Source organism: Brachyistius frenatus, unplaced genomic scaffold, assembly GCF_029030835.1.
Source record: "Brachyistius frenatus isolate BFR_SWC_R1_liver_20210118 unplaced genomic scaffold, ASM2903083v1 Contig_189, whole genome shotgun sequence".
Taxonomy (NCBI): domain Eukaryota; kingdom Metazoa; phylum Chordata; class Actinopteri; family Embiotocidae; genus Brachyistius; species Brachyistius frenatus.
Window position 1 is genome coordinate 433668 of NW_027210788.1, and position 9866 is coordinate 443533.

General features: G+C 43.2%; 1 protein-coding gene across 2 annotated transcripts; it reads left to right on the top strand.

Moving 5' to 3' along the window:
• The first annotated feature begins 608 nt into the window (after positions 1–608).
• Positions 609–9018, top strand: ercc2 (excision repair cross-complementation group 2). Of its 2 annotated transcripts, XM_069718312.1 has the most exons (23): positions 609–765; positions 887–986; positions 1399–1476; positions 1638–1700; positions 1830–1943; positions 2024–2140; positions 2264–2380; positions 2726–2849; positions 2966–3062; positions 3447–3580; positions 4004–4172; positions 4773–4891; positions 4983–5052; positions 5250–5319; positions 5643–5744; positions 5887–5950; positions 6123–6244; positions 6342–6434; positions 6532–6604; positions 6708–6778; positions 7276–7419; positions 7659–7802; positions 8269–9018. In XM_069718312.1, exons 1-23 carry the CDS (start codon positions 761–763, stop codon positions 8359–8361), a joined length of 2283 nt encoding a protein of 760 aa, XP_069574413.1. In that variant the 5' UTR covers positions 609–760; the 3' UTR covers positions 8362–9018. The 2 variants fall into 2 exon arrangements, with proteins under 2 accessions (XP_069574413.1, XP_069574415.1); XM_069718314.1 differs by lacking the exons at positions 609–765; positions 887–986; positions 1399–1476 and having other exon boundaries at positions 1666–1731.
• The last annotated feature ends 848 nt before the right edge of the window (positions 9019–9866 follow it).

The following is a 9866-nucleotide window of genomic DNA, read 5'->3' on the forward strand; positions in this document are numbered from 1 at the left end:
ATGTAACAGGAAATTCGAATTAGTTTAGTTTAAATGCATGAAAGTTAAACAGAAAGCAACGCTTCCCATTGATTTTGTATGTTAGATTTATTTTGAAAGGAGTTACCGGAAGTTTACATATCCTCACGGACAATTGAACGTATACTTCACTAATTCAGTTATGAAATTGCATCATTATATACGGCTGTGGTCATATGGCCGTGGGTATTTACTGCCCTCCAGCGGCTGTGAGATAGAACTGCAACGTGTTAAAGTTGCAACAGTGGTTTTATTTTTGAAAGCATTCACCGGAAGTGTCATGCCACACGCTGCTGCGGACGCAGTGGAATACCACCACTTCCGGTACAAATTTTTAAAAATAAAACTTTCAAAGTAAATATGAAACAACGAAATATATTCCCATTTTCATTTGGGGATTATTAATATTACACTTGAAGCAGATGTATGCCAACCACAGATCGATAAAAGGTAGATATTTGTATTTAATCCCGACATATGCCACTCGTGATTTTCTTCATGTAATTTCTTCTTCGTCCGGTGGGGGGCGGTAAGTGAGTGCAGGAGCATTTTCTTTTCTTTTTTTTTTTAACACCCACGAAGAAGAACAAGCTTCGCAGCAAGCTTCCTGTCATTTCATTTGTGGGTTTTATTTGTTTGTACTCACATTAAAGTTGTCCATGATTTTTATTAAAAAAAAAAAAAATTGTGCAAAAATAACGGAAGCGCGCGACAAAGAAGAGGAGCTGCTGTTGTTGTGAAGATGAAGTGAGTAAAACGTTTTAATTAACGTGACAAAGCCGAGCAAACGTTAACACTAAATGAGACCAGGTGAGATGAGGTCCAGGTTAGTTAACGGGTCCAGTCGTGTGTGTGTGTTCCGGTTCAGGCTCAACATCGAGGGTCTGCTGGTGTATTTTCCGTACGACTACATCTACCCGGAGCAGTACTCCTACATGCTGGAGCTGAAGAGGACGCTGGACGCCAAGGTGGGTCGAAAGCATCTCTGGGTTTATTCTGATAAACTCATTTTATAGACCGATGGATAGATAGAGACTTTATTGATCCCACAAGGGAGGGATGTAAAGATACAGGGCAAGCAATACAACAACAACAACAACAAAAAGAGGTTAAAATATCGAATATCAGTATATACAAATAAAATAGAATAAAATTAAACAAATCTTCAAAGAATCGTTTTATCTTTTTGCAAAGAAATGATCAAACTTCGGTGTGATTGCTTTTGTAGATGTTAAAACCAGAAAGATCTCTTTGACCTACGATTGAAGATATAAATACACAGTTTTTAACACGTTTAACTTCACGTGTGTGTGTGTGTGTGTGTGTGTGTGTGTGTGTGTGTGTGTGTGTGTGTGTGTGTGTGTGTGTGTGTGTGTTCAGGGTCATGGAGTCCTGGAGATGCCGTCGGGAACGGGGAAGACCATCTCTCTGCTCTCTCTCATCATCGCCTACCAAAAGGTGAGCTTTCAGCTTCTCCCTCTAACTTACTGTTTTGGTTTGTTTGTTTGTTTGTTTGTTTGTTTGTTTGTTTGTTTGTTATTTTACGTGGTGCTGGAGCGAGTGTTTCACTCAGCCGCTCGCACACAAACGTGTTAATGTGTGCCGTTCTGTCTTCTCAGGCGTTTCCCCTGGAGGTGACCAAGTTGATTTACTGCTCCAGAACGGTTCCCGAGATCGAGAAGGTGAGCGAACGTCGGACCGAGCGACGGCGAAGTGTGTTCGTGTGTTGTTGTTTTTTAATCACCGCGACAACGAAATGTCCTCGCATCTTAAATCCTCACGTCGTAAACGTGATCCTTTTCTCCGAGCAGGTTGTGGAGGAGCTCAGGAAGCTGATGGAGTTTTATTCCAAAGAAACCGGAGAGAGAAACAACTTCTTGGCTTTGGCTCTTTCCTCCAGGAAAAACCTCTGCATCCACCCGGAGGTACGAACGCCCACAAAACAAAACAACAAAAAAACAGGTGGCGTGCGATGACGTCTAAACTGAAAGCTTTTCCGACCCAGGTGAGCGCTCTGCGCTTCGGTAAAGAGGTCGACGGGAGGTGCCACAGTCTGACGGCGTCGTACGTTCGAGCTCAACGCCACAGCGACCCCGACCTGCCCGTCTGTCGCTTCTACGAGGTGAGAACTCCCCTGAACTCGGCGATCTGATTTTCACGTGCTGACGTAACAACCTGAAAACTGAACTCTATCTGACGCGGTGTTCCTCCTTCCTCGCTCCTTCCTTTCCGCTTTGCGTCGCAGGAGTTCGACGCAGTCGGCCGACAGGTGCCTCTCCCCGCCGGCGTCTACAACCTCGACGACCTGAAGGACTTCGGCAGGAGGAAAGGCTGGTGTCCGTACTACCTGGCACGCTATTCAGTACGTCGCCGAGCAATGAAATCTGTTGGGAAAATGTTTTCCTGGTATTTCCTAACTTTACTAAAGGCTTTTCTGCTGTTTTATTGTTGGTTGAACTAAAAAAAAACTAATTCCACGTTCTGAAGGAAAATAAAATACTGGCTCCTCAGACAAAAAGAACAAGATTGTTTTATTTTTAAAAGCTGTGTTTAGTATATCAGAGTTAATTCCTAGGAAAGTTCAGAATTAGAAAATGTGTTTTCCAGGCCTGGAAATGGTTTGAAATTAACAGAATGTTGTAAAAATACGCTGTTTTTGTTTATTTTTATTTGTCTTTTTTACTGTCTTGCGTTTATTTCCTCTCAGATCCTGCATGCCAACATCGTGGTGTACAGCTACCACTACCTGTTGGACCCCAAGATCGCCGACCTGGTGTCCAAAGAGCTGGCCAAGACATCTGTGGTGGTGTTTGACGAGGCTCATAATATTGGTGAGGAACTGAGTCGGTCATTAAACTGCAATTTTACTGCAAAAGTCTCATTGTTTTGTGATTTTTATATATATTTTTAATCTTTTGTTTGATTTCTTCTTCCGCCGTCTCCTCAGACAACGTGTGCATTGACTCCATGAGCGTGAACATCACCAGGCGAATGCTGGACCGCTGCCACAACAACGTGGACACACTCCAGAACACCATACAGAAGTAAGAGTGAGGTCGGAGGTCAGAGGTCCCAAATCCTCGAACTCGTCGGGTGCAGTTCAGTTTGTGTCACTGCGTCCATGTTTTCGTCTCTTGAGTCTTTTCCTCTACGAGACTGGAGGCAACACCTGCACTGATCCTGATTCTTTATGAAGACGAGTTCAACCACAGATCGGAGAAGAAATAAAAAATTGCATCAACAATCCTCCTCCTGATCTAAAAGACGAGATATCAGGAAAATCATCCCGATGAACGAATGCAAATGATTTTCTTTTCTTTGTTTACGTGCAGGAAACTCAAGTTTTCTTTTCAATTCAACAGTTTTATATATATTAAATGATAAAATCCTTGTTTTACCGCATCAGCTTCTCTTCTGCTCTCCGACAGGATCAAGGAGACAGACGCCACCAAACTGAAGCATGAGTACAGACGGTTGGTGGAGGGGCTGAAGGAAGCCAACGTTGCCAGGGAAACGGACGTCTACCTCGCTAATCCAGTCCTACCTGATGAAATTCTTCAAGGTTTGGATGAAAAAAAAAGCATCTCCATATCTGCTTGCTGACGTTCTGACTGCATTGTTTTTGGAAAACGGTTCCAGTGAGAGAAATTTCTGAGGTTTTGGTTTCGTCAGGAGACAAAACTGTGTTGTTGTTGTTTTTTTTGGTCTAAACTGTGGCTGAAGAAACACAACAACAAATGCTTTGGTGGTTTCAGACGAGACGAAACTTCTTCCTCTGCTCATTTTAAAAACACTGCTTTTCTACCAAGCTCTGTTTTCCCTGTACACGTGGTCAGACCGACAGACTCCAGGGGCCTGTTTGAAAGAAAAAGCCTGAACGAAGAGTCAAAACGTCAAGAAAAAGATCCGTATATGAATTTATCTGACAAAAACATAAAACTGAGCCTCCTAAAAGTTGCTTTTTGTTTCCTGCTCCTTCGGTCAGAGGCGGTGCCGGGTACCATTCGCACCGCCGAGCACTTTGTGGGTTTCCTGAGACGTTTCCTGGAGTATCTGAAGTCCCGTCTGAGGGTCCATCATGTGGTGCAGGAGAGCGCCCCGCAGTTCCTCAAAGACATCTTTGACAAAGTCTGCATCGACCGCAAGCCTCTCAGGTCAGCATGAAAACAAGGCCCTGTTCATCACCTGTGTTCATCACCTGTGTTCATCACCTGTGTTCACCACCTGTGTTCACCACCTGTGTTCATCACCTGTGTTCATCACCTGTGTTCATCACCTGTGTTCATCACCTGTGTTCACCACCTGTGTTCACCACCTGTGTTCACCACCTGTGTTCACCACCTGTGTTCACCACCTGTGTTCACCACCTGTGTTCATCACCTGTGTTCATCACCTGTGTTCACCACCTGTGTTCATCACCTGTGTTCATCACCTGTGTTCACCACCTGTGTTCACCACCTGTGTTCATCACCTGTGTTCACCACCTGTGTTCACCACCTGTGTTCACCACCTGTGTTCACCACCTGTGTTCATCACCTGTGTTCATCACCTGTGTTCATCACCTGTGTTCATCACCTGTGTTCATCACCTGTGTTCATCACCTGTGTTCACCACCTGTGTTCACCACCTGTGTTCATCACCTGTGTTCACCACCTGTGTTCACCACCTGTGTTCACCACCTGTGTTCATCACCTGTGTTCACCACCTGTGTTCATCACCTGTGTTCATCACCTGTGAATCCTTTGTGTCTGCAGGTTTTGTGCTGAGCGGCTGCAGTCGTTGCTGCGAACGCTGGAGATCGCCGACATCGCCGACTTCTCAGCTGTTACTCTCATCTCCAACTTCGCGACACTCGTCAGCACCTACAACCAAGGTACCGAAAACGTCCCCCGCACACCTTCAGCTGCTCGAGTCCTCCACGGTTTAACAAATCATCTATATCTCTCTCCTCTCCCTCTGTGAAGGGTTTACTATCATCATCGAGCCCTTTGAAGACAGAACTCCAACCATCGCCAACCCCGTGCTGCACTTCAGGTGGGCGCCAATCAACAAAATATGTGTTTTAATATCGGGAAACATAATTGATTGATGTCTGATCACATTCATCGATGCTCTCTGATCCAGTTGATGTACAGATGTTTGGAGATGTTTGGACTCTTTTACACAAAACACTGAAATATCAAAACGGCATTTAAAAGTAAAAAAAAAACCAAAACTGCTTCCTGTCTCAGCTGCATGGACCCGTCGATCGCCATCAAGCCTGTTTTTCAGAGGTTTCAGTCGGTCGTCATCACGTCGGGGGTACGTTGCATATCACCATCTCTCCGTCTCTTTGTTTCTCGCCGTGGGTTTCTCTTCTTGTTTCAACGTTGTTTCATTTGAGAATGAACTTCTCGAGAATGACCTGCTCCCGTTTCTTTGTGTTCAAATCTCTAATGAAGTGCTAAAAAAAAAAGTAAACCTCTCTCAGTCTGAGAAATATGTCAGTTTTCCGTTTATTTTCCGTTTCTGTTCCTGCTTTCATTCTGGGAAAAAAAGTCTATATTGTTGATCAAGTTATTCGATTTTTATTTTTTTTTGTCTGACTGTGGACGTCCGTCTGTTCGTCCTCCGTCTCACCTCAGACTCTCTCTCCGCTGGACATCTATCCTCGCATCCTCGACTTTCGCCCTGTTACCATGGCATCCTTCACCATGACGCTGGCACGGACCTGCCTCTGTCCTCTGGTGTGTAACTACGCTCAGACGCACACACAGAAGAACGGGTCGACTGTGGATGACGGGAATAATTATAACGTGTCCCAGAAACAGGAATTTGACACCGAATCCCATAATTTTCTCGACTCTTCATCTGTTTCGTCGTGCGTAGATCGTTGGCAGGGGAAACGACCAGGTGGCCCTGAGCTCAAAGTTTGAAACCAGAGAAGACTTTGGTGAGTAGAAATGGTTTTAATTAGAGCCTGATGTCCCGAAGGAAAATATCCCATAATTATGACATCATGTTAAAATATTCATTTGCAGCTTTGACACAAATTCATGTTTTTTTTTTGTTTTTAATCACGTAACAGTTCAAATATAACAGGATGAGGTTTTTTTTCCCCTCAGCTGTGATTCGTAACTATGGCAACCTCCTCCTGGAGATGTCTGCGATTGTTCCTGATGGGATCGTGGCCTTTTTCACCAGCTACGTGTACATGGAGAACATCGTGGCGTCCTGGTATGAACAGGTCAGTGCGAGTCAGTTTTATTCTTAAAGCAGTGAGGAGCAGGCGGTATTTTTCATTTTGTTTTTATTTTATATTTTGTTTGTTTGTTTGCTTGCAGGGCATCCTGGAGAATATCCAGAGAAACAAGCTGATCTTCATCGAGACTCCGGATGCTGCAGAGACGAGCATGGCCCTGGAGAAATACCAGGAGGTCAGAGAGACTCCTGTTCTCTGATTTTATGCGTATTTTTTTTTAACATTAAACAATCACGAAAAATAATCATATTTATGTTGATGTTGGCTTTCAGGCGTGTGAGAACGGCAGAGGAGCGATCCTCCTGTCGGTGGCCAGAGGAAAGGTGTCTGAGGGAATAGATTTCGGTAAATCATCTGGTTACTGAGAGGAAACTCGGAGAACATGAAGATTTCTTTACGGTTCTCTACAAACATATTAACGGTGAACTTTGTTCTGTTTGATCTTCAGTGCATCATTTTGGCCGAGCCGTCATCATGTTCGGAGTTCCTTATGTTTACACGCAGAGCCGCATCCTAAAGGTGAGAATTACTATTATTACAAAGATTTTGGTCGGAATCTTAGAAACCCGCCCAAAAAAAAAAGATATCAAGAAGCTTTTACAGAACTTTTAATGAGCTTGGTCCGTTGATGATGTACATAAAACTTGGTGGAAATGAGACATCCGATTTAGGAGAAAATGTCAAAAATGGGTTTATCAAAAAATTCCAGGATCGCAGAAAATCCATCTATTTTATATCAACTGAGGTTCAGACAAATAAACTCAGAAACATAAATCAGTGCTGATATAAAAGCTACAACAATATATAATATAAATTGTTGATTTAATTTTATTTCACTTATTTTATCTCTTTGGAGGAGAAACCATCTAAAATAAAGTCTTTATATAATCCAAATGTTTTAATATACAACTTAACCGCATTTATAAACCACAGGTCCTTTTCTCTTCCTCAAGTCTGACCGTGTGACTTTATCATCAATCTGCTCACACCTTAAGAATATGTTTTGTCCGACTCAGGCTCGGCTGGAGTACCTTCGGGATCAGTTTCGGATCAGAGAGAACGACTTCCTGACGTTCGACGCCATGCGGCACGCGGCTCAGTGCGTCGGAAGAGCCATCAGAGGAAAGACCGACTACGGACTGATGATCTTTGCTGACAAGGTGTGTGTGTGTGTGTGTGTGTGTGTGTGTGAGAGACACGTTTCTACCGAGTCTAAACATCCTGGCCGTGTAGCAGCACGCTCATCACCACAACCTCTCGGCATCGCCCTGCTTCACTTCCACAGTCGTCTGAAGTATCTTCCCAGGAGCCGCCGGCGGTTTATTTTGCCGAGTGAAGCATAAATCGGCGGGTGATGTTATAAGCTGTCGTAACTTCCTCTTCCTCTTCCGCTCCGCAGCGTTACGCCCGAGCAGACAAGCGCGGGAAGCTTCCTCGCTGGATTCAGGAGCACATCAGCGACGGCAGTCTGAACCTGACCGTGGACGAGGCCGTGCAGCTCTCCAAGCACTTCCTCCGGCAGATGGCTCAGCCCTTCAGACAGGTGAGATCTGGGCTCCCGCTAGTTAACGAGCCTCAACACCAGCGCTGACGTCATTTCATTCAGTGTGAAGTCAGGGAGGATGCGTTTGGACATGTCGCTCCTCGGTTCAGAAATTCTAAGAAGGTTCTCACGATCCTGAAATAATCTCAGGAGTGACCTCAGCTGACGCCAACATCTGTGTAACGAGCAGCAAACGAGACGATTTCAACATGTTGAGAAATACATGAGCTTATTCAGTCACGGAGGGGAGTCAGAAAGTGCATTTCAGGCACTTATTAAATCCAAAAATAATTACGTTTAGATGCAAAATGCAGGATGTTTAATCCACTGTGGTGTCACATGGGACGCCATCTGTATATTATGGTCTGGTCATGTGAATAAAGACTGCGCTAGTAGATGTAGCAGCTTTTGGACTTTGTTCTCGGTTACATGGAGCTGTATCTCAGTCTCTCTTCTCATTTAACAGGAGGACCAGCTGGGTTTGTCTCTGCTGACTCTGGAGCAGCTGGAATCAGAAGAAATGCTGCAGAAAATCTCTCAGATTGCTCATCAGACCTGAAGGTGACGAGACGCTGCATAATGTTCTCACCGTAGCAGATACAGCTCCACATATGCAGCTTTTACTCCACACAGAGACCGTTATAATACACGTAAAGAAGTTTGCTGGTTATCGTAAACAAAACAAAACCTCAAGCTAAATTACCATGAAAGTATTTTTAAAGTACAGGTTAGCTCCTTGTCAGAGGTCCTGAACTGTAACCACCAGTCGGTGTGAAGTTTAACACCATCGCAGGTCCGAGGTTTAAAAAAAAAAAAAAAAAAAAGCCTCAGTATTTCAGGTCTGCAGGACAGAAGCAACAACAGCTGACACTTCCAGCCAATAAATACAAACATAGTGAATCTACTCATCTCGCTGTCAACACCAACAACTCTAATGAACAAGTGTCACGATAAAGAAAACTTGAATTAAACTCCTAAGAAGGACGTGCTCGCTCACAGCATTTTTCACAGTTTGTTTATTTTCAACCCCAAAAAACATGTTGAGCCGTTTTAAAACTGTAGTTCAGTTCTTGTGTCTGTGGGTGTAACATGTGGTGTCTGTCATACAGACCAGATCGTCTCCTGTACTACTGCAGCTGTACATTTTATACTGAACATGAACATTTGTGTATTCGTTCCCAAACCAGGAAGTTGGACTATAAATGTTTGTATTTAACTTTTGACTCGTGTTCTTCTTCTTGGAAAAGTGTTTAAATCTTAACCTCCTTTTTTTTTTTTATCATCATTAAAACGCGTCTCTGGAAAATATGTCAACTCAATACTTAAAAAAAAACAAAAAAAGAAAGAAAGAAAAAAAGCACATTAGCTTTTCAAACAGAGAAAGAAACCTTGTGAAACGACTATTACTATTTAAAAAGTACACAAAAGTGCCTTGTTGTGTTTTAATTCAGCTCAAGTTTGCAAATATAAAATACAAACATTCATCTTCACCAGAATAAACAGTACTCCAGTTTCTACATCGTCCCCCCCCCATTTTGTATGTCACATTTTTTACATCCTCCATGAACCTTGTAACAGACGGTTGTTTCTATAGCAACTAACAGTGCGATTTCAGCCCTTTAAAGAAACAGCAGTGAACTCATCTCTCACACCAAATGAGTCCTAACAGAAGTTTTGTGGGAATGAAATCCAGGAGGATCCGTCGGTGATGTTTTAACGGAGCGATGTGGTTTTTTGCATATTTTATAGTCTTACTCCAAACATGCCTGAGAGTTTAGGGAGTGTGTATAAAAATTAGAGTTATTTAACGCTCTGTGCAAATCTTAAGTTGAACTCTTCAGCAGTTAGTTGAAGTAATATAATCTCTGACAAATGACAAAACTACTTATAATTATTATTTGTGGTTATTTCAGGCAGTTCAACTTTAAAAATTCAGGAATGTTCAAATCTTTTACTGTTGCTTTTAGTAAATCTTTGTTCAAGTGAGTCACTTCAATCAACGGCTGGTTGAAATGGATCAAACCAACACCGACATTCAGGCACACAACAACAACAACAACAACA